This window comes from Lathamus discolor, chromosome 21, assembly GCF_037157495.1.
Source record: "Lathamus discolor isolate bLatDis1 chromosome 21, bLatDis1.hap1, whole genome shotgun sequence".
In the NCBI taxonomy this organism is placed as follows: Eukaryota; Metazoa; Chordata; class Aves; order Psittaciformes; family Psittacidae; genus Lathamus; species Lathamus discolor.
This window is the reverse complement of record NC_088904.1, coordinates 1,278,259-1,300,388: the sequence shown is the minus strand read 5'-3', so window position 1 is coordinate 1,300,388 and position 22,130 is coordinate 1,278,259. Positions and strand designations below refer to the sequence as shown.

Here is a 22,130-nt window from a genome sequence, read left to right as displayed (position 1 = left end):
TTTATGTATTTGATGCCATGTTCATTCTGTTACAGGAGAAATCTGTTTTGTATTGGCGGCTTTGGGGAAACTGTAACCCACCTCCTCATCCTGTCTGCACTTTTGTGTCGGTTTCCTTTACCTTAACAGTGTGCCAGCGCCTCGGCACCCTCCCAGGGAAGAGCTTCTGCCTCAGAGCTCACCTCAGCCTCCCCTCGGGCAGGTTCGAGCCATTCCCTTTGGCCTGCCCGTGAGGAGCCATCGGTTGGGGCCGGGTTCGCTGTTGCCGCGGTTCAAGGCCCAGACTCGGCACGCTCGGGAGCACCACGCTACCGGAGAGGGGCCGCGGAGCCGGGGCTGCCGCCCGCCCGCTCCCCACAGCGCGGCCACGGCCGCCATTGCCCCGAGGCGCACGCTGCGCAGGCGCTCCCCGCAGAGCCGCACCGCGCAGGCGCGGTCCGTGCCCGGCGGGGCGTCAGGGGCGCGCCGTGCGTTACGGCGTCGGGCGTATCCCAGGGTGCCCTGCGCGGGGCTGGCTCCTGCCCACAGTTGAGTTCGCCCCGAGCGGAGCGGTCGGGCCCGGGCCGCTCGCTCCGTCGCGGCCTCTCCCCGCGCCCCGCGCCGCCGCCCCCCCGCCTCGCGGGGAGCGAACATGCGACTCCGGCTCCCCGAGGAGGCCGCCGCCGGCGAGTGAGGAGCCGCCGCCCCGGCCCGGCCTGGCCCCGCCGCCCGCCCGCCCCGGCCGCAGCCGCCCCGCTTCGCCCAGGCAATGACAGCGGCTCCGGCCCCCTCCCCGCAGCAGATCAGGGACCGGCTGCTGCAGGCCATCGACCCGCAGAGCAACGTGAGTACGGGCCCCGGGGCTCCGGGCCGGTAGCGCGGGGCCGCCGCCGCGGTCCCCCTCCCCCTCCGCACCCGCCGCTCGGGGCCCCCTCCGCGCCGCCCCCCGCCGCCGTACCAGAGGCCGCCAGGGCCGCGCGCCCGCCGTCAGCGCCTCGCCTCCCGCCGGCACCGCGGCCGGCGCTTCCCCGGGCACCGGAAGCCTCCGCTGCGGGCGGTAGCGGGGAGCTCCCCGGTGCCCAGCCCGCCCGGGGTCCAGCTGGCAGGGACGCGTCGCTGCCCGCACGCCCCGGATCAGGGCTCCGCGGGGCTGCCCCGGCCGGGGCACCGGGGGCCGCTTCCCTCCGCCCCGGGAGCCGCGGCCGCCCGCCGCCGCCGCGCCGCCTCCCGCCACCCCCCGGGGCCCGGCCGGCGCTGCCCGGCCATGCGGCGTGCGGCCCGGCGGCCTCCCGACGCCAGGCCGCGGCTCGGGCGCGGCCTGCAGGGGGCTCTGGGCCGGGCTCCGCCGCGGTTCGCCGGGACCTTCCGGGGCGCCCACCTGTTCCGCGGCGGGGCTCTGGGGCGCCCCGGGGCCGCCGGGAGGGCTTCAGCGGTGGCTTCGGGGCTCTGGAGCTCTTCCAGCACCGAGCAGCCTCGGTCTCCGCTTTTATCCTTCCCTGCAGCACGGTAAGGAGCTTATCTGCTCCTCCTGGGATGCAGTGCGGGCGCTGAAGTCGGTGTCTGTTTTACCTGTAAGTGGCCTTGACGTCTGAGGGGCTGTTATCCAGCTGTTGTGACTCCTTGTAAGGGTGTTTTTGGCACGTTCAAGCAGTTCTCCACTTCAGGTGTTTATTACCGTGAGAGGGCTGCAGAGCCTGCGGCCTGTCAGACTTTTAAATCTTCACTCAGGAGTCACCCCAGCAGCATGCAGAGCTGGGTTTGTCTCGGCTACCTGCATTTGTGGGGGCAGCTCCGGGTGAACGTGCACGTGTACCTCTGTGTGTGTGTTATTGTGTGTTATTCCAGGAGGCTGCCTATGTGAAATGGGGGGTTTGGCCTGTTGAAGTCTTGTCTACTTCGGTCTGAAAAGCGGGGGTTTCGTTTGCTCTCAGTTCTCTTTTGGCAGCTGCAAATCTTTCACTGTGCCTTAGACCAAGCGTCCACCCATTTAATAAAACTCAGACAGTTCTATGAGGCTTTTTCAGTTCAAAACTGTCAGCAGCAGCGGTTACCCCGGTTGCGGTGGCACTCGCTGAGACGCTGTGGCTATGCGGCGTTCGGCAGCCAGAAGGGGATTTTGTGATGGGTGCTTTTCCCTTTCTCCGTAAGTTCATGCTCTGTTACTCTGCGGAGGTGCTTGCGCCTTGGTTGTGAGGAGAAGGATCAGAAGTAACGAGGCAGCTGCCTGCAAGGGGAGGTTGGAGCATCAGCCAGCAGCTCTGCTGAGCTTCCCAGTAGGTCAGTAGCCCCATAAGCTTAGGAGTAATGTATGTTAAATTCTAATTCTGCATACTTGATACTTATCCAGGGCAATAATTGGTGGCAGAAAAATCAGCCCATTGTTTAGCACTGCCTGTAGGCAGGGGGCTGTCTTCCATTTTAACCTTTTCTTTGAGGGTGAGCAGAGGTGGTGGTGTGGAAATTCGTGGTGCAGGCCTGGGCCTCGTGCATTTTCCTCCAGAGCACACAGTAAACCTTCAAACCGCTGCACCCCTCTGAAAGGGATTAAAAGGTACAATTTGAACATGCTGAAAAGCAGAGTCTGAACTCAGTCGTACTTGGGCAGCAGCATGAATGTGTAAGGAACTGTGCTGATATTTCCCTGCAGGGAGAAGTCATTGCAGCCATGAGCTGCTGCGCTTGTGGGTACCCAGGGAAAACTGGCTACTTTCTTCTGGCTTTTAGAATCTTCTCCCAAAAGAAGTGGTTGTATTCAAACTTAGAGTCTTTATCATTGTGGTTGCCTTCCTTGCTTACCAGGGAAGTCAAGCTTGGAGGCCTGGATTTCATTCAGGCTTTTAACTCTTAGCGTGTTTATGTCCGTGTTTCTGAAGAGGGTGAAAACTGCGCTGATGCTGTCAGGCATGCAAACCCCAGCCCGGTTCCGTGGGGCTGAGGAGATGGTTCTTTACAGTGCTTTGCTGTGGGATCTGTGTCGAGTTGAACTGGGCAAAATCACTTCTTTCCCTAAGTTCTAGGGCCCTGCTTGCTTGGAGAAGTCCCATTCTGTGATTGTTCGTCTTTATCAGCTCCGTGGAGCCATGCTGACTCAGGAGCAATGGCTTCCTTGTACACACGCATTTAGGACTGAGACCTCTTTGAGTAATTGCTGCAGAAGATATTTATGACTTGGTTTCCCACCCTTAGTGCAGCGTTTGCACGGGTAACCTCTGTTGCAAAGGAGACCTATAAGAAATAAGCTATTCTTGAACAAATTACATCATCTTGGAAGCCACCTGGGATGTCTGGTGTTATGTCTTCATTTATTCAGCCTTTTCCCCTTGAAAAACCACTGGGACAAGCTACTTCTGCTCCGTGACTTAAACACTGAGTAGCAACGTCGACTTCCTTCCATTGCTTGTGGGTTAGTACTGAGCAAAGTGGGGGTTTAGTGGTGCGATGGGTGATGTGGTTTTCCGGCAGGAAAATCCTTCTGGAAGAACCATGTAGCAGCAGTAACTGGAGGAGAGTGTCCAAAACCTGCCTGTAGCAGTTGGGAGGTCTGTGTGGGCAGATGCTCCTTGGTTCTGATAGAAGCAGCACTTCTGTCAGACTCGGTGTGCTGAGAAACCCCCCCTTCCACTGAGCAGAACAACACCTTTGCCTTATTAAGCTGTGCTCTTCAGGGAATTGATTACCGGGTGTCCGCACTGATGAGATCCCTTTGGTTTGGCTCTGTGGGAAAACCTGTCGTTTCCTACCGGCTCTTGGAATTGTGCTTGCCATTAACTGGGTCCTCATCCTGAAGATGGAGCAATCTTTTCCCCAGTTTGAAGATGAGACTATAATTTACTGCTTTCCCATTAATAGCTCTCTGCGATGCAAACCCAGCTTTGGTTTGAGTAACAACCCACTGTACGCTCCCCGTGTGGTTGGAGCAGGCTGTGAATCAGGCTGCTGTTCACATGGTATCTCAGTTGGTTTTGCTGCTCAGGCCTTCAGGAGAGGTCTGAGGGACGTGTTGTTAATAAGACATCAGTCCTTGGGGTTGTAACTGGATGATCTTTAAGGTCCCTTCCACCCCAGACCATTCTATGGTTCTGTGTAGTGCGTTGGCCTGGAGTGGCCTTCCAGTTGATGCATGGTTTGCCCAGTTAGAGATGCTTCCACGGTGGTTTTCTGTATTGATTGCTTTACCAACACCTAGAAACAAAAGCCTCCATCGTCGTGGATAAATACACCTCCTAGAAGTGAGTTTGCTTCAGGAGGGTGCTGGTGATTTCTTGGATGCAGGGAAGTGTTACGTGTGGGCGAAAGACTAGGAATGGCCTTTGCTTTAGCTTTATCCTTTTCTGTGTGGCCTTAATAAGCTTACCGGTTTTGAGGAAGCTGCAGTGTGCAGAGAGGCTGGAACCTGGTTTATCTCTCACTGGTTTTGTTTCCTTCATGTAGCTTGTCTTGTTTCGAGTACTATTGTAGTTTGTGCATCAGGGCAGTGGGTTGTGCTTCAGGTGTGTGGGGCAATGTAAGGGGGGTTGCGGCGTTCCCTAAGGTGTAGGGTCATTGTTACTGTGTCAGTTTTGGGTCCTGGATAAGGGGTTAGGTCTGATGTAGTCAGTCTCATTGTATTCAGTTTCTTCATCATTTCAAATACCCTTACCTGAGGAGGACTGCTTCATAGGCACTGACACTGAATTTAACCGGTCTGGCTGTCAGGATCAGTGCCTGTTGTCTAGTCCTGGTCAGTTTGGGGTTGGTGATAACACAGCCGACTACTACTTGAGGGGTTTTCTTCTCTTGTTTCAGACTTCTCATTTGCACAGTGCCCTCTCGTTTGCAATAACCGGACCATGAGAAAGTGAGAGGCTGCCAGGACAAAATCAGAGCAAAGAAAGGTAGCAGGAGTTTGGATTGAGGGGTCAAAGCAAGGGGAATGCCAAACTGCCTTTCTATTGTTAATTCCTTGAAACTGCCCAGGTTGCAGTGGTGATGGCAGTAGTCATTTGCTCTGGAGCTGTAATTTGAGTGTTTGTTTCAGCAGCAGTGACAATTTAAATAACACCCACTTCTGATTCCTGCTACACACCCATTTTGTGTGTGCGCTGCAGCTGTTTGCAGGATCAGGTGGTGAACTGAACTGGGGAATTGATCAGAGTTTAGGAAGGAAAAGGCAATATGTATCGTTTAATGTAGCTCAATTACCTGACAAACCTTCTGTGATGCAGTAATGGGAGGCCTTGGCCTGTGTTCCTGGGATAAATGCTGGGAAACTTCTTTATGGATAGCTCCGGAGTAGTAACTGATGAGCGAGCTTTGCAAGAGAAGAGTAACCCACCTCACGCGGCGCGGCTGGTGCTCCGGATCATCAGAAATGGAATTGATTTGGCTCCAGTCACCGTTTGAGAAGTCCAGACCTAGGAGAGAAACTCCAGTTTGGCTTTTTGGGTTTTGTGCAGGGGTTGAGGGTGAGCCTGACCCTAACCTGTTGGTTGTTGCCTCTTTTTGGTACAGCAAAACGCACAACAGCGCTGTCATTCTGGCACCTTTGGCTCCTCGTCGAAGTGGCGTCAGAGCGGCTTTTTCTCCCCGTATCCTGTGTGGGAAATCCCTCCCAGTTTCTTCAAGGAGCAGCTGCAGTTGACAAGTTACCTTTTTTCAGCAGCCATGGAAGTGTCAGGACAGGGGCAGAGGAATCGATTCTGCCTGCTGTGGAAATAGAATGTTAAGAACGAAGCACTTCTTTTAAGGCATAGGTACCCCAATATGTTAGATTTGGACTTAAAATGAATGTCAGTGTAGGTTTTATACATTAAACCCCCCGTGTCTGTTTTGGCTGATAAGGCCGTGCTCCTATCTCAGCTCACCCATTTTGTGCGTGGTGATAACTTCAAATAAACTATCTTGGGTAGTAAATAAGTAATGCTGTGGCCCCACTTACACATTTGGTCTTTAAAGAAGTTATTTAAGGTAAAGGTAAGCCCATCACGTTCAGGTTAATGTAAATGTAGGTTGGCTTCTGTTTTACCGAACAAAGCTACAAAGGGTTTTCTAATGCAGCAGCTGGGGAGGAGAGGAATCCTACGTCCAAGTGTGCCTGTAGTATTCAGCAGCACGCTCAACTGGGTGTATTTTGAAACTCTGTGCTGTGAAGATGACTGCAGAGGTGGGAGCCTTGTCTAAGAGTGACAGCCAGCACTTGGGGAGCTGCCTTCTCACACGCTGTTTTCATGTAGCATCGGCTTGCAGAGTACCACGATTATCCTACAGGTCTGCGTGGATTTATTTCTGTAAGGAGCACAGAACGGAAGGTAAAGGAGCGTGTTTCTTCCCAGTTTAGTGCTGCACTCTCATAACTGGCTTGAGAACAAACTTTCAGCCCATCTATGTCCGTGCTGAGCTTCTGTAACTGGAGCTGTCGCTTATGTGGAGTGTTCTGTGCTGGCAGCATGGTCAGTAGGAGCACTCCGTGTGCTGTGTAAGGTAATTGCATGAGGAGGAATCTTTATGTCTTTAGGGACGTTATCATCCTGAAAATTCCAGGAAAAAACTGTATCTTGGTATCATAGCTTATCTTTGGAGAATCTGCAGCTGATTCTGGATTAGAGGTGAGCACAGTGAGATGGAAGAGAAGATGCAAGAGGTGATGTTGCAGACCTGTATGTAAAAGTGGGGTGCCTGCAGCCTGTGTGCTCGTGGGCTGCACACACCACTGAAGAACCTGACTGCGTCATGAAAACTTGGTCTGTGTTACGTAGTAAGAGTTTCACCCTATCAAAATAGGAGCTCTTGGGTTTTGACTTTGTGTAGTATTTTCTTCACTAGACTGGGCTGAAGTGTCACTGGGGCTTTCTTAAGTGGAAATCTTGAAGTGTTTTGGTGCCGGGTTAGAAATAACTAGAGCCAGGTTGCAGCTTTCCCCAGTGTCCCGTGTTTAAATAAAATGCCAATGGAGTACTGGGTTCTTTTGTCCTGTCGCGATCACATTGGGCAATTGGCTTTGGAGTGGAGCTGCTCCTAAAGTACAGTAGCCCTCCGACCTGTAAGCTTGGAGTTGAAAGGTGCTGTGGTGGAAGGTGCTGTGCTTACTGTCCTCTGCGGGAAGAGTTCTTCTTTGTTCCTAGTCAAAGGTAGCAAAGGTGTTTTGTTGCTGAATAGCTGCTAATGATGGTGCCACTGAGCAGAATGGCCAAGCATTCCCGACTGATTGCCGGAGGGAGGTCTTTGCTTTGCACAGGTTGTATTCTGCTGAGGATCTGCAGAGGATGGAGGGATTTGAAAGCCAGTGACTGGCAGCAGGACTTCATCTCCCATTTGGTGAGCAGTAATTCTAGGAGATGGGTAAAGTGATTTAACTTTGGCATATCCATAACACATCTCTATGGTAGGTGCTGATGGAAACGGTGTGTTAGTAGGTGCTGATGGAAACGGTGTGTTAGTAACCGCTGCTGGAAGGATGCGGCGGCTTCTCTCCAAAGTCGGCATGTGAAACTTCCCCCCTTTGCAAGACTCAGCTTTTGGCAGCAAGGGTGCTGTGCCGAAATGCTCATGAGCAGCCATGCAAGCCTATTGCACTTCGGTGTGGTGAAGGAATAAATTCCCCCGTGCAGGATATTCATCAGGCTCTTGCCTCAGTCTCCTTTAGCATTTTGGGAACCAGCTGAGAAGCTTCCCTAGCACTTTGGGGAAAAGTTGGCTGCTGCATTTAAAAGTCACCAGTTTATCACCAATACGGTGACTGATGGCTTTGTATTTTAAGAGGAAAGTGAAAACTCTTCATTGTGGTGATATTGCCAGGGCTTTTTTCTGTATCACATTCACCTATAAACTGCTCTGTCCTAACAGCTCTGGGTAGATACTCCATGACAGGTAACATAATGTTTAAGAACTTCACTAAGCTCTTCACCCTTTGGAGCCATTCTCAGCAGGTCCTTCAATGTGTGTTGCATGATTTTAAATCCCCACTAGTTCTCTGGAGTGCATTAAGGTCAAGCAGGTGATTGCAGAATGATTCTCTCCGGGTCATTCTCCTCATCTAGTTTGGTGTCTGACTTTGCTCTTGCCATAACCCAGGTCGATAAAAGCAGTGAGAAGCTGAGAGCTGGGCCTTGCCTGTCATGCATTAACTCCCAGCGTTGGCTTTTCAATTCCCCAAAGAACTGCAGTGCAAGGACAGGCTTCTGCCTCAATGAGTGGATGTTTCCTTACCATAGAAAGCACCAAGATCATGGTAAATCTCAAGGGCTGCATTGTAGGGCTGAATTTTCTGTATATTCTGTATTCTGCCAGCATAGTCACCAACCTGTGTTTCTCTCTTGGTGAAGCAGGACCAGCTGTTCCTCTGACTTTGATTGCACTTCAGTTCATGGCTTATACTAAATAGTAACTACCAAGATTCAACTGGCCCAAGTTTCTGGAGAGGTGGAAGAGGAGGAAAAAGTGTTTCATGTGTGCAGCGAAAGTGTATCGTGGTTGGATGTCCTGAGTACCAGGTAGCGCTTGGGGTTTTAGGGGCTCCTGTGTTAGCAGCGTGTTCTATGGGTGTTAGTTATTGTGCTGAAATAATGTGTAGCAATTGCTGCCCCCGGGGGTGGACACGTGGCAGCATCTCCTACTCTGCTCGTGCAGCCCAGCATTTGGTGAGTCTGGTTCTCTAAGATGTGCTGCGTTGTTCCACTGAATGCTAACCCCACTTGTAGCTGGCAGCCTCATCAGTGTTTGTACAGAAGGCAATGGATGTATCAGGCTGGGGCAAACCTCAGTGTCTGTGGTCCTTCTTTTGGCAGGCACCTGCTGGTTTAGGAACGTGCTGAGGTGTTGGGATGTAGAAGGGGTAGGCATGATGTGGTTAAACAGTGATAGAAGTGAGTCGAGCAGTGATGAGCCACCTGGGAAGGCTGGGACAGCCTTGGGCAATTCTTCTGGACTCGTGGTCCCTCAGGGTGGTTGAGGCTGCCGGAGAGGCCTGGGGTTTGGAAGTGTTGGATTATAGGGATGCTGGGGAGGGACTCTTTGTCAGGGTCTGTAGTGACAGGACAAGGGGTAACGGGTTCAAACTGAAACAGGGGAAGTTTAGATTGGATCTAAGGAGGAAATTCTTTCCTGTGAGGGTGCTGAGGCACTGGAATGGGTTGCCCAGGGGGGTTGTGAGTGCTCCATCCCTGGTAGTGTTCAAGGCCAGGCTGGATGAAGCCCTGGGTGGGATGGTTTAGTGTGAGGTGTCCCTGCCCATGGCAGGGGGGTTGGAACTGGATGATCTTGAGGTCCTTTCCAACCCGAACTGTTCTATGATTCTATGATTTTGCGTGTCCTTTCTAATACAGACTCCGTCAGCCAATTCCCTGGGTGTATTTCTGAGAGGACAGGATTTAGAATTGCTATTTTGAGCCCAGTTTGGACTAGAGGGTGTTCTGGTGCCTTTCCAGTACTTGTCTGGTACCTGTTCCCTGGGTGACTGATGGGACTTCGTGGAGCTACAAGGTCCGTTGCCTGCGCTGCAGTAGCATCATCTGCATAAAGCAACTCCTTCCAGACTTGTCTAATCTGTTCTTAAACCTCAGTAGTGGCTATGGAAGCTATTTGACAGCTTATTTGAGTGCACTGCTAGTGCTCTGTTTATTCCTCATATATAATCAGTATTTGTCTTGTTGCAGGTTAGCCTAGTGAGTATGAGAAAGGTTGATCACCATTTTCTGTATTATGACTAATAACACAGGAAGTCTTAGTTCAAGCTTTATGTGTCTCCTCCCTATTTTTTTTCAATACTGTGTGAATTGAGTACTTTAAACCTGTTCTTCCTAACCCTTGTTTCAAACCCTCCCATCACGGCTCCCCTCTGAGCTCTTTGTATGCATTCCCTTGAACTGTGATACCTCGAGATGATCATGTAACTCCAGCTGGATTTGCTTCCAATGCCATTCCTTAGCACTATGATGCTGGGTGAAAAACAACACTAAAGATGCTGCAGGATACCATTGAGCCTGTGTTCTGGCAGGCTTTGGGGCCTGCAGTACCCAACTCTCTCCTTGTATTCATCTTGAATTTGTGCCATGCACATCTTCCCAATTTAATAGCGGCTCACCTCAGCTCCTGGGCTTTTCAAATCTGGATAATAAATTTGATCCCCAGAAAGCTTTTGCCCAACGTTATGACCTGGTGGGATGGTTTGGGGGTGGTTTCTTTTGTGGGGGCTGCAAAAAGAAAATGAGTGGGGCCATGCTCCAGTGAGTCTTCCATGTTTCGTGTTTAACTGAGGGGTAGGCACCAACGGTGCAGTTCTTAGGGTGTTGTACAAAATGAGTAGCAGATGCTGAAGTTGACAGTGATTGCTCTCGGTAGCAACAAGAACGCTTCGAGTGTTGGCTAATGAATACGGTGTAAAGTTGACTTTGTTCTGTTTGCCTTCAAGACCTCTTCCTGTAGAGCAGGGAAGCATTCCCCAGTGTGCCACTGCTGCTCTGCATGCATCTTGCCTCCCTAATCTGTGTTTTACTACCTCTTATCTTCTAAAGACTCCACCAATGGATCCTACTTTTGTTGGGTGGTTTCTCCTGCCTTGCCAAAGCGTGGTGTGTTTTCCCGCTGTGCCAAGGGCTTAGACCTCTCCTTTGGAATGGAATGGACCACGTAGGGAAGAGCTGAAGTGCTGATGGCACTTCCCAACTGCTGCCTGTTTGTGATTTGAGGATGTTTGTAACTGCTGGGGTTAAAGCGTGTGCGCTGCTGGCAGACTCCTTGCAATCTCTTGGCTGTCCTGGTGTCTCTGCACCTCACTGCTGTGCGTTACCTGCTGCCAACGCTTACCGGAGGCCTGAACTGTTGTCTCACTCAGGGGGAATGTTTCAGGTCTGCCCATTTCTTCGCAATGCGGTATTTCGCTCTGACCTTACTCTTGTTTGATGACCCTGGCTCTGTGAAGTGCATATGGGAAGGTATTTGGATGATGTATCTTGCTGTTAAATAAAGCCTAAGTATGAATACAATATATGCAGATTGTTTTGACTCTGTAGATGTGGAAACTTTCAATGCAGAGGTAGGGGGACGTGCTTGCTGTGCCTGGCCACTTTCTTGCCTGTTGGTAGTCAAGGAGTAGTTCTTCTCCCTGTTGTTTTGCAGCACAAATTCCTGATCAGTTTTCAGAGCATGGACTCCAGATGAATGTCTCTGTCGTAGAAGACACTCTCAGTGGATGGATGACTTTGAACCCAAATAATTGATTCCTTCATGTTTAAATATCTGCTTTGCTAAAGACTATTAGATAACTCACCGCTTTTAAGACCAACTTTTGCCTACTGGTGAATATTTGCACTCCACTTGGGAAACTTGACTTTCAAAGCTTTTCAGTAATTCTGAACCAAAGTAGTGCATGGTCATCTTTTTGGCATGTCGTTTCTGTGAATAGCATCTCGTGTACCCTATCTTTAGGCAACATCGTATCACGTTGTGGGGAGGGGAAACTGTTAATAGATCAGCTGCAAGGGAACTGAACTAAATACCAGCAGGTTGTAACCTGAATTCTCACTCTGTTTAGTCTGTATCTCTGCAAAAATGACATTGTGATTTACTGTTCATGAGATGTATTGTTAGCGTCTGGTATCTGAAACATCCTATGTGAAGTGCTAAATAAACACTGTGCTGCTGTATTTCCACTGCTGCATTTAAATAAAGCCTCCTATGAATAGCAACTTTTCTCCTCTTACTTCTTATTCCAGTTTTTGGATTATTATGCAATGAAGCAGCTTTTATACAAATGCAGTGCTGGGGGCAAGATGTGGCACTGTTTAGATACCCCAGCCTGGGGCAGGAGTTGGTGCCTCCAGTGCAGGTCATTGCTGCTTTGGAGAAGATAAATGTGACTGGATGGCATTGCTCATCATGCTGTTGCTCTGCCTCCTTCTGAATCAGCTCTGCCTTCCTGCCAGTTCCAGCAATACTGACCTTGAACCTGGGATTTTCTTGGGCTTCCGGAGGGTATGATTCTATGATCTGCATGGCCCACAGATATCGGGCAGGTTGTATAACTACCTGATAAAGTGCTGTTGTCCCTGAGAGCAGGGGAACACAATAAAAAATAGTACAAATGTGACCTTGTGTATGGACCATGCTGCATTCCTGATGCTGCCGACAGAAAACACCCGACTTGGCAGTTGAGGGTTGGATTTGTACGTGTAGAAAAGAGAGCCCTGGTCAGTGTTCCATGGTGGATGCACTTCTCTGCTTCCTTTGGTAAACTTGCTTCGGTGCTACAGGTGGGCAAAGGTTACAGAAGTACTTTGAAACTTGAATACTTTGAGTACTTTGAATATTGAGCATTGAATATAACGTGAGGAGGTTGAAGTGTGCTGCCAGGTCCGTTCCCTCCAAGGCAGTGTCTTCTCATCTAGCTCTATAATCTGTTTCAAAATGCCTACAATGGAGTCAGCCTGATTATTCTAACCTGTGGGTTTGGGAGGACAGTAGTGTTACACTTTAGACAAGTTTCTATGATTAGGCACTCTAGACATATTAGGCCAAGTTTAATCACTCTTTACAGGTACTAATGTGACCCATATGGATGATGATCCTGTGTCCACAGACGCCTTTTAGCGCTGTTCTGTGAACTTGATGCAAGTGATTAAAAAGAGCTTTTCTAGCCAGAATTTCTGGCTGTATCAGCAGTTTCACTGCACTTTCTTTTGTAATTGGGCACCTAGTGCTCAGGTTTTCAAGTTACAAGGAAATTGCTTCTCCTACTCCGGGCCTGTGCAATGCTCAGCATCATCTGTGCTAACTCGGATCTGGTTTGTCATCTGTCACGGTCCGGTCATGCATGTAGAGATCTTCAGAAACATCCCTATAAAACGGTAAAAAACCAGGCAAGAAACCAAAATTGCTTTGTTCAAGTGACTGCACTTGCGTGTCTGTAGCAGTTGTTTCTGAGGTAGCAGTGGGGTGAGATGCAAGTTGCCCTGTGCTGAGGCAGTCCTGGGGAAGAATGGGAGTTGTACCATTGAGGTTAGGACCTGGGCTGGTCTAGTACCTGTGGATGAAGGAGGAGGATCAAAGCTCGACGAGTGAGCCTGCTAGTCCAGTGCAAACCCCGTCCCAGCACGTGGGAGCGGTGCTGCCGGCTCCTGGGGGTGCTGAGTTTGCTGCTGTTTTCAAATGAGCCGGGAAGGAGGCAGTAGGAGGTGGCAGGGAAGGGCTGTGCCTTAAACCTCCACCCCCAGCACGCTTCTCCTTTAGACCTGCCCTGGAACACTTACCCTGAAGTCAGTTACTGAATTGGTCTTCATTTGTCAAAGCTAAAATAGGATTAAGGCATCAGTTAAATAAAAAGGAAGCGAAGCCTTTTGATCTCTTCCAGTGTGCGCAGAAACCCCACGCTTTTGTCTGAGGCTGTAGTAAAAACACACGGTGCTTTACTTGGACGAGATCTCCCATACCAGTAGTAAGCTCCAGAGTGCGGCTGAATGACTTAAGGAGGCTTGCATGGAATAAATAAGATTTGTTTTCTGCGACTGTCATTAGGGTTGGCTGGAGAGGATTATTGTACATGACTCAAAGCAGATGTTCTCCAGTAAACTTCGAGTGCACCGGTCTGTGTGCCAGGCGGAGGGAATAGCACGGGAGAATTCGGAATACCATGCGAATTGTTCTTATCTGTGCTCTGCAAGCTGCTAAATGCGAAGCCCTGGGCTTGCTTCCTGGAGGTTCTTGGTTTTGGGGGGGTAGTAACGGGTTGCAGCGGAACTTAGGCAAAGGCAAATAGAACCTAAAATGATGTGCACGTCCCTGAGACCCTGACTTGTGCAGTCACACTGAACCAGCTCCCTTGTCCCGCTCTGCTTTAGGTCACTTTGTCTGCTGCGTAGCCAAGCATTTTAATAGCAACTTGCATTATAAATGATCACTTCTGCTGCTCAGAGCAGGAGGATGTCCTGGCAGGCTTCATAACTCCAGTCTCCTGTCAGTTATGTGACAAGATATTCGTTTTATTAAGCCAGTAACAGATGGTTTAAGGTAAAGATACTGGTGCACAATACTCGTGTGCTGCTGTTAACAAAATAGGTGTCTTCACGTGGAATAGGTGATACTTGAGGTGTTTTGGGAGGCTGCCTTGTTTTCATCATGGTGTTTAACCGCACCACAGGAAATCTCATAGGCTGTGTTAGTTTGCAATGGGAGAATATGATTTTTATTACACTCATAATACTGATACAATGCATAGAATTGTATAAGTATATAGTACTTACATAATTTTATGTATAATAGAATATTATATTATTGCTCTTTCTGGCAGTTTGGATGAAGCATACCAAGAAAACCCCACCAAAATATTGGGGCAGGGTAGAGAAGTTGTTGAACATGGTACTTTTTTAGAAGAACCCTGCTTCCCTGCAGGTCAAAGAGAGGGGAAGAGGAGAGGAGCTTCTTTCAGTTGATCTTGAGCTTGAGCCTTCATGTGCCTTGCAGTGATTGCTCCAATGTGACAATGTGTTTTCAATCGGTTCCAATTGCGTGAAGCATCTGCAGTGGGTGGGTTGTGTTCTACCAGGAGCTGAGTGAAGAGCACAGATTCGGTGGCGTAAGGCTGCTTTCACTGCTTTTAATAGGCACCATGTGTCCCTCAAAGGAGGGATGAAGGAACAGTCTTATCAGCTGTGGTGCAGCCCTGGTCCCTGGTAGGTGATGGAGCAGCCAGGGGCATCCATGTGTGTGTATTGAACAAAGGCAAAGCTGCTGCTGGAAACTCCCTGAGCAGTTTCACCTTCCTGTAGGTGTGTGTGCACGTGAGCCTGTGTCACTTTCCCCATCTTGACCTTTTGAGAGACTTAATCCCTTTTTTGCCATCAGTTTGTCATTTAGATAATGAATATTTGGGGATTACCAGCAACTGCCAAAATAGTTGTACCAGTTACAGCTCTGTGCAATGCCTTTTGCACCCTGGTAATTTGTAGTTTAAACCATGTCTTGTGCAAGTCTGAAAATGGTTGGAAACTCCCAGAATTGAGCTATTCTAGGTACTCTCGCTCTAGAAAGTGGAAAATCCCCCATGGTGCTATCTATTACTTAAGCTGTGGTGCCAAGTTGGTCTTTCTAGGCATTGAGGGCAGCGTGAGGAAGAAACATGGAAGAAAGTGTGTTAAGAAGTGCATAAGCAGAGCTTTACCAGGCCTGACTGGATGGCAGGGTTTGATTTTGTGCAGAGGCAATGTAGTCTGGTGAAGAAAGAACCATGACAAATGAATTCATCTTTGTTCTCAAGCTGGCTTTACAACCTGTAGGAGTTAAAATCACTCAAAGCCTCTATAGGCTTTAAACCTAAGCTTGAGCAAAGTTAATCTAAACATCAGGCCTGGTGTTTCATTGCTGACAGCTTTATCCAGGTCTCTCCAACATGAAGCAATCCTGTTCTGGTGGAAGAAACATTGTCTGTGAACAAGGTTTTCTGCACAGAAGAGATTTCAGCTCCCGATTCTCTTGTATCTTGAAAGGGGTAGAACTGACTTGGAAAAGCTGATTCCGACAAACTTGGCAGTCTTAAAATGAAGACTTTTGCTGTGGAGCGTGTAGCTGGGAGGGCAGAGCTAGTGAGTACATTCCTGGTGAGACTTTAGGGTAACGTGGGCTCCCTGCAGAGGCTCTTGCTGAGAGATGTTTCTCAGATCACTTTGCATCCACTTGAGTCACAAACGCAATTAAGCAATAAGTGAGGCTGTGATTCAGGTTTTCCTTTGCTTATCTTTTAAATCTGTCTGTAGAGGTGGATTAGAAATTGTCAGGGTTTCAATGCTCTTAACACCAAGGAATGGGAATGGGGCTGGATCTCGGTAGCCTGGGGGTTCTCCTAGAAACTACTAAAATCCCACTTGTGCTTAAGAGGTACTGATTGTGGCAACAGCTTCTGTGCGGCGCTTACCCGTGCGTGCAGAAACGTGGCAGTGAAGCCCATCAGACAACCCGACACTTGGTGTAACGTCATGGGCATCTCTGCAGTGGCTCCTCACCATCTTCCATATGGGGATGCGCGGTTCCAGGACACAGCCGGGTCTGGAGGTGGCCCAGCCTGGTCCTGTGCAGGGTGGGGGGCTGAGGACACCTACTGGGCACAGCGTTTGCTTCCTCGGCTCTGGAATGTGGAGCACTTGGACCTGGGGTTTTGGACTGGCGGTGGGTGGCTGCAGGAGGTGGCAGTGTTCTGAGCAGCATCCTAGGACGGTGACTTGGGCTCACCCAGAGCAGTGCCTGAAGGGGTAAATGTGGGACTTCCAATGCAACTCGTGCCTTGGACCACTTGGCACTGCTGCTTCCAGTTAGGCTGGAGGGCAGTTCGTGAATCCCTAGGCTGGGGGTCTCGCAGGAGTCTCAGACTTTGCTAGCAAGTGACACTGGTTTCATCGCGAGTGTTTCCTCTGGTTTTACATAAAAGTGTGTGTGTTACAGTTCCTGCAGTTCCCAACTAGGTCAGCGAAGTGTCCTTGTCCCTGTTCCTTGGACAATCAGCTCCCTAAAGCCAGACAGTGTGATAGCAATTTTGTGATTAATGCTTCCAGCAATTATGAAGTGGAAGGTCTTAAATTACATTTGATAACGAAGACCTGTGCATGAAAGATGAAGTGACTTTGTCTTCCTTGTTGCAGATCCATAACATGGTGGCAGTGCTGGAAGTGATCTCCAGCCTGGAGAAATACCCCATTACCAAAGAGGCACTTGAGGTATGTCACCCTCTGAACATGACTTGATTTTTGTGTGTATAAAAGGACTTTCTTTGCCTGTCTAATTTCCATGCGAGCTTTTCTTGCAACAATAGATTGATTGCAAAGGATTCACAATTAAGATATTATTTTGTCCCTCTCAGGCTGTTTCTGACCTCTGAGCACAGACACAGTGATTCTTTCTGGGTTGGGATCAGTATTCTGTGCAGCACAGTTCCTGTTTGTGTAGGGCACTACATTATAACCATCACTTGCTTCTGATGAATCCTGTTGCATTCAGCCCCATCACTGCTTGCTGAAGGAGTGCTGCCTTTTTCGATGTTTGACCAACCACCGAAGACTCTGAAACAGGAACAGTTACTCTGTGTCTATGAAATCCGTCTGTGATTCAGTCAAGCAGGTTTCGATGCCTGATGTAGATGAGAAGAGGTAAAAGCTGGAGTCTCGGGTGGGATCGCTGCAGTCTTGCTGCCCACTCCTAGAAACAGCCCAAAGATGGTTTTATGGCTAAATTACAGCGTTTTCCCAGTCTTCCTACAAAAATTCCTGTGTTAGAGGCTTTGAACTGTTGCTTAATTGTAGCTCCAGCTTTATCTCAATATGCATACCACAGCGTGTTGCAGATTTCTCTCACAGCCCGGTTGATGTTTCCCTTTGAGGTGCTTTCCTTAAGTAATCTGGCTTGCGGAACAGTTCTTTGTTTTCAAACGTGCTTTGGGAGCAATCAAACCTTTCACTTCCTTCCGCTCATGGAACCACTTTGGGACGCCCCAGCAATGCTTGTTTACATCAGATTTCATACGTTTGCAAGGTACTGGGGAGTGCAGGGAGAGGAGAGATGGAGGAAGAAGGCAGGACCTGAGTCCGTGCCCTGGCTGGGCAGGTTTGTGACACAGAGACTTTTATTGTCAGTGCATTACTGTAACGGGTGAAGCTTCTGGAGTCTTTTTCTCTTGCCTCTTTCTGCAGATCTTACCCTTTCACTGGGACCAGGCGCACCTTCTCTGCCGTGGGTGCTGCCTTTCCCCTCAGCTCTGAACTCGCACCTTTATTCTCACCATTCTTGCTGATTGAAGAATTCCTTGCGGATGTTTTTTCACAGCTCACGGCTCTGGTGCTTCAGCCAGGGCATAAAGACAGGATGGCCTGAAACCCACAGTGGGTTTCACATTGTGCGGCAGAGCACTGGACCGACCGGACTAATCCTTTCCAAAAAGCTCAATTCAACACGTCAGTATTTAGTGGGTTTTAACTTGGTATTTCCAAGGCCAAACACGACAAAGCAGAAATGTGCCTGAAGGATGTTGTTCAGTGATACCTGGTTGTAAAAGAACTTCTCTTTCTTTGTAGGAAACAAGGCTTGGGAGGCTCATCAATGAGGTGAGGAAGAAGACATCCAATGAGGAGCTTGCCAAACGTGCCAAGAAGTTGCTGCGGAATTGGCAGAAGTTGATAGAACCTGTAACCCAGAGCGAAGCGGTGCCGCGGGGGCTGCCCAACCCTCCCGGATCGGCAAACGGGGGCGCTCACAACTGCAAAGCAGAAGCGCAACTTCCTGCGGTGGCTGGGTCGAAGCCCATCAGCGAATTGAAAAGCAGGAACGATATCCAGAAACTAAACTCTCCCAAACCCGAGAAGTTAGGGAATCGGAAAAGGAAAGGTGAACACAGGGACGGGCATCAGGGCCCTCCTCTCCCCAAAGTCTCCAAAGCTAGTCATGAAGTATTACAAAACTCTTCGCCCCCTCCAACCAATGGAATTGGAGGCAGTCCTGAGAATTTCCCTAGCCCTGTAGATGTAATCCTGCACGCAGGGCCTGAAGGCAGTAGGACAGAACTCAGTGAAAACGATAAACACAATAAAATCCCAGTAAACGCTGTAAAACCTCACACCAGTTCTCCAGGACTTGTAAAACCTTCAAGCACTTCCTCGTTATTAAAGACTGCAGTGCTTCAGCAGCATGATAAATCGGAAGAAACCACAGGACCGCACCAGCCCAAGAGTCCTCGCTGTTCCTCCTTTAGCCCTAGAAATGTCAGGCATGATGCTTTTGCTCGGCAGCATACGACGTACTCACCAAAGGATTCGATGCCCAGTCCATCTCAAAGGTCTCAGTTCTTAGACACTGCACAGGTGCCGTCGCCACCACCATCCTTGATGCAACCTTCAACACCTCCCTTGCCAGCGAAAAGACTGGAGTTCTCTCAGCAGGCAGTAGCTGAGGTGTCTCAGCACTGGCCAGAGCAGCAGGTACCTTCGGAAAGCCAGCACAGGCACCCAGCAGGGCCCCTCCAACAGCACACATCTCCCGGCTGCAAAACCAGCTCCCACCCTGCGGAATCTCTCACGCCACACACAGGCTTTTCACAGGACGCTTCCAAAATGGACAGCGATGATGCTGCTTCAGGTTCCGATAGCAAAAAGAAGAAAAGGTACCGACCCAGAGACTATACGGTCAACTTGGATGGGCACGTGACAGAAGGGGGTGTGAAACCGGTGAGGTTAAAAGAGAGAAAGCTCACTTTTGATCCCATGACAGGACAGATAAAACCTTTAACACAGAAAGATCCTTTGCAGGTAGAAATCCCTGCGCTTACCGAGCAGCACAGGACAGAAACGGAAAAGCAGGAGCAAAAACCCAACCTGCAAAGCCCTTTTGAACAAACGAACTGGAAAGAGTTGTCCAGAAATGAAATCATTCAGTCATATTTAAACAGACAGAGTAGCTTGCTGTCTTCATCAGGAGTACAGACTCCAGGAGCTCACTACTTCATGTCTGAGTATTTAAAGCAGGAGGAAAGCACTAGAAAAGAGGCTAGAAAGACTCATGTTCTAGCTCCTAACAGCAAACCTACAGACTTGCCTGGGGTCACAAGGGAGGTCACAAGCGATGACCTCGACAGAATATGTGAACATCACTGGCCAGGCGTGAACGGTTGTTATGACACACAGGGTAACTGGTATGATTGGACACAGTGCATATCTTTAGATCCACACGGGGATGATGGTAGATTGAACATCCTGCCTTACGTCTGCCTAGACTGAGTTCCAGGTTTGCTAAACACAATGCTTTTTACACCTGCAGTTAGCAAAACCGGCAGGCGCGATGCCACTTCCAGATGGAGAAAGCTCCTGTCCTGGACAAGCAGGCCCAACGAGCAGAGGGTGGGAGGGAGCTGGCTCGCTCCAGCTCTGTCCTTTCAATTCTCCTTTTGTGAAATGCTGCTACCAGTTTACTAACAATTGCAAAGGAAGGCATACGAAGGTTGATCCATTGAGTTCCAAACTCTTTATGGCAAGCCAGCTATAAAAAAAGTGTTAGTCCCCGAGAAGGAAGAGGATTTCCAGCACTTTCTGAATGCCGGAATCTGATTACAGGCAGGTACAGAGAAAATTGTGGAAGTTACCTTAACAAAAATATGCATCTATTTATTTGACTTGATTTGGGGTTTTATTTGGCAGTGAGATATTGGAGAGACAATGTGCAAACCCTGTAGTTTTATTTGTCACATCTCTGAACATGATTGCGTTGGGGGGGCGGGGGGGGATGCGGGTTTGGTTTTTCCAAGTCATGTGGTACGGAGATTGGGTTTTAAACAGCCGGTGTTGCACTGCAGGCTGGGAGCCCAGCTTCAGCTCAACATTCCATAGGCATCCACATGTTTTAGTCTGGTTTCAGTTTAAATCCAGTCTCTGAGAAATGCTGCAAAAAAAAAAACAAACCACCTAGATGTTGAATGATATTTTTGATCCCACCACCTCCAGCCAAATATTTTTCCTCCTTTTCCCTTCCTGCAAACTTCCAGGAAAAAGAGAAAAAAACAAAAAACACACACAAAAAAAAAAAAAAAAAAGCCAAAAAAAAGCAAAAAAAAAAATTAAAAAAAATTAACAAAAATCACCTTTTCTAGAACCTAAATGTAATGAGGGTGCTACAAGTTTGTAACTGTACTGTGAGAGGGAAAAAGGAAGCCTGTTTGTATGCTGGAAATATACTTGTTACCATTCCTTTAGATATTGTTTGCCTTATGGATATCCATCATAAACGCAATTTGCAAAAACAAAGAGCCTTAGTGAATGTACAGTAACCAGACTTCTGTGTTCCTGGGATGCAGAAGGGAGCAACTTTGCTATTTGGTCCTTTAAGTGGACACATTGTGATATAAATGTGGAAATAAAGAAAATTTGCACAAACCACTTTGTGAATTCTTGATGCTCAGCTTTTGGTTTTCCGTCAGTCGGGAGCGGCGCCAAGGAGCTCTCGGAGCGGTGGGATGGATGGATGGATGGGTGGGTGGATGCATGGATGGATGGATGCATGGATGGATGCATGGATGGATGGAATCCCAGGTGACACTGGCAGGGGTGGGCCTGGTGTCTTTTGTGGCTGATGGTGGTGGTCAATCACACAGGTTCAATAGAGGTTTATAAGCTCTTGTTGCACCCATGAGACTGAGAACCCGACTGCTTCATGGTGAGCTTTTTCTCCCCATAGCTTTTAATGTGTTATTCCTACTTGTTAAAATGCTTTTGGAAGCAGCCCTGGCTTGGTACAGAAAGCAAACAACTGTTAACTGTGACTGCTTTAATATGGGACTGTTTGTCTGCCGCAGTCAGACAGGGAGGCGATGCTGCACCAAAAGTACCCTTGGTTTAGCACTGTTCTAACTCCGCTACCCAGGTTGTGCCGGATCCCGCTGCTGTGGACAGGAGCTTTGCCAAGGCTCCCGGAGCAGTGGGGCTCCTGCCTGGTTTCCAGGGGTGTTCCTTGCTGGGTGTGTGTGAAGCTGGGCTGCTCTCTGGAACACAGCTGACGAGGTTTGTGTCTCCTCTCTTGTTCAAACCCACTTCTGTGACCTGGCCATGCTGAAATGGGTGGCTCGGAAACGCTGATGTTTTGTCTGCTTCCGCTTCTGAAACGGGAGGGTTTGAGAGCGAAACCGGAAGCAGCAGTTACCAAAAGGGTGTTTCCAGGTGTGTTTTCAGGTCCAGTGTCCTCCTGTAGCTGAGGGGGTGCTTTAGAGCTGTCCCGGAGGCGGATTGCACGGCAGAGGGTTAAAAAGTTGGCCCCTTTTGGGAAGTGCTTGTGGTTTATGTAGAAACCGCATCTTGCTCCTCCTGCCTGCTCCCTCTTCCTCTGAATGGCCCCGCTTAGGAGCAGGGTCCTGCTCTGCTGCGTCTTCTCCTCCTCGGTGCTGCAAGCCGTGGCTCTCGCGGGGCAGCTCACTCGGGTGCCGTCCGTGTTGAGCTGAGGCTTTGACAATCCCTGTCCCAGCCGCGACAACACAACGGGAGCTCCAGGCCAGCGGCTGAGGTTACAAAGGCGAGGCTGGAGCTCTGCGAGCAAGTTCCGATGCAGGTCGCCCCCCCCGTGCCCTCCTCCCCGCCTCAGCCCCGGCTCCCTGCTCCTGCCTGGCTCCGGCCGCAGGTTACCTGAGGTACCTCTCGTTACCTGAGGCGCGGGGCTCTGCAGGTGGC

At 49.6% G+C, this 22,130-nt stretch overlaps 1 protein-coding gene and 1 long non-coding RNA gene across 2 annotated transcripts; one reads left to right on the top strand and one right to left on the bottom strand.

Annotated features, from left to right (window-relative positions):
- Positions 1-503: 503 nt before the first annotated feature.
- On the top strand, positions 504-20,849 carry MED26 (mediator complex subunit 26). Its single transcript, XM_065700016.1, has 3 exons — positions 504-823; positions 16,578-16,652; positions 18,003-20,849. The coding sequence occupies exons 1-3, from the start codon at positions 749-751 to the stop codon at positions 19,695-19,697; spliced, it is 1,845 nt and encodes a 614-aa protein (XP_065556088.1). The 5' UTR covers positions 504-748; the 3' UTR covers positions 19,698-20,849.
- LOC136024564 (uncharacterized) lies at positions 20,056-22,097 on the bottom strand. Its single transcript, XR_010616846.1, has 2 exons — positions 20,848-22,097; positions 20,056-20,355 (listed from the first exon to the last, which is right to left on the bottom strand). It is a non-coding gene; the product is annotated as an uncharacterized LOC136024564 (long non-coding RNA).
- Between the last annotated feature and the right edge of the window lie 33 nt (positions 22,098-22,130).

Coding starts and splice junctions, on each gene's coding strand:
- MED26 (XM_065700016.1), top strand. CDS start 749: ATGACAGCGGCTCCGGCCCCCTCCCCGCAGCAGATCAGGGACCGGCTG. Junction 824..16,577: donor CCATCGACCCGCAGAGCAAC/GTGAGTACGGGC, acceptor TCCTTGTTGCAG/ATCCATAACATGGTGGCAGT. Junction 16,653..18,002: donor TTACCAAAGAGGCACTTGAG/GTATGTCACCCT, acceptor CTTTCTTTGTAG/GAAACAAGGCTTGGGAGGCT.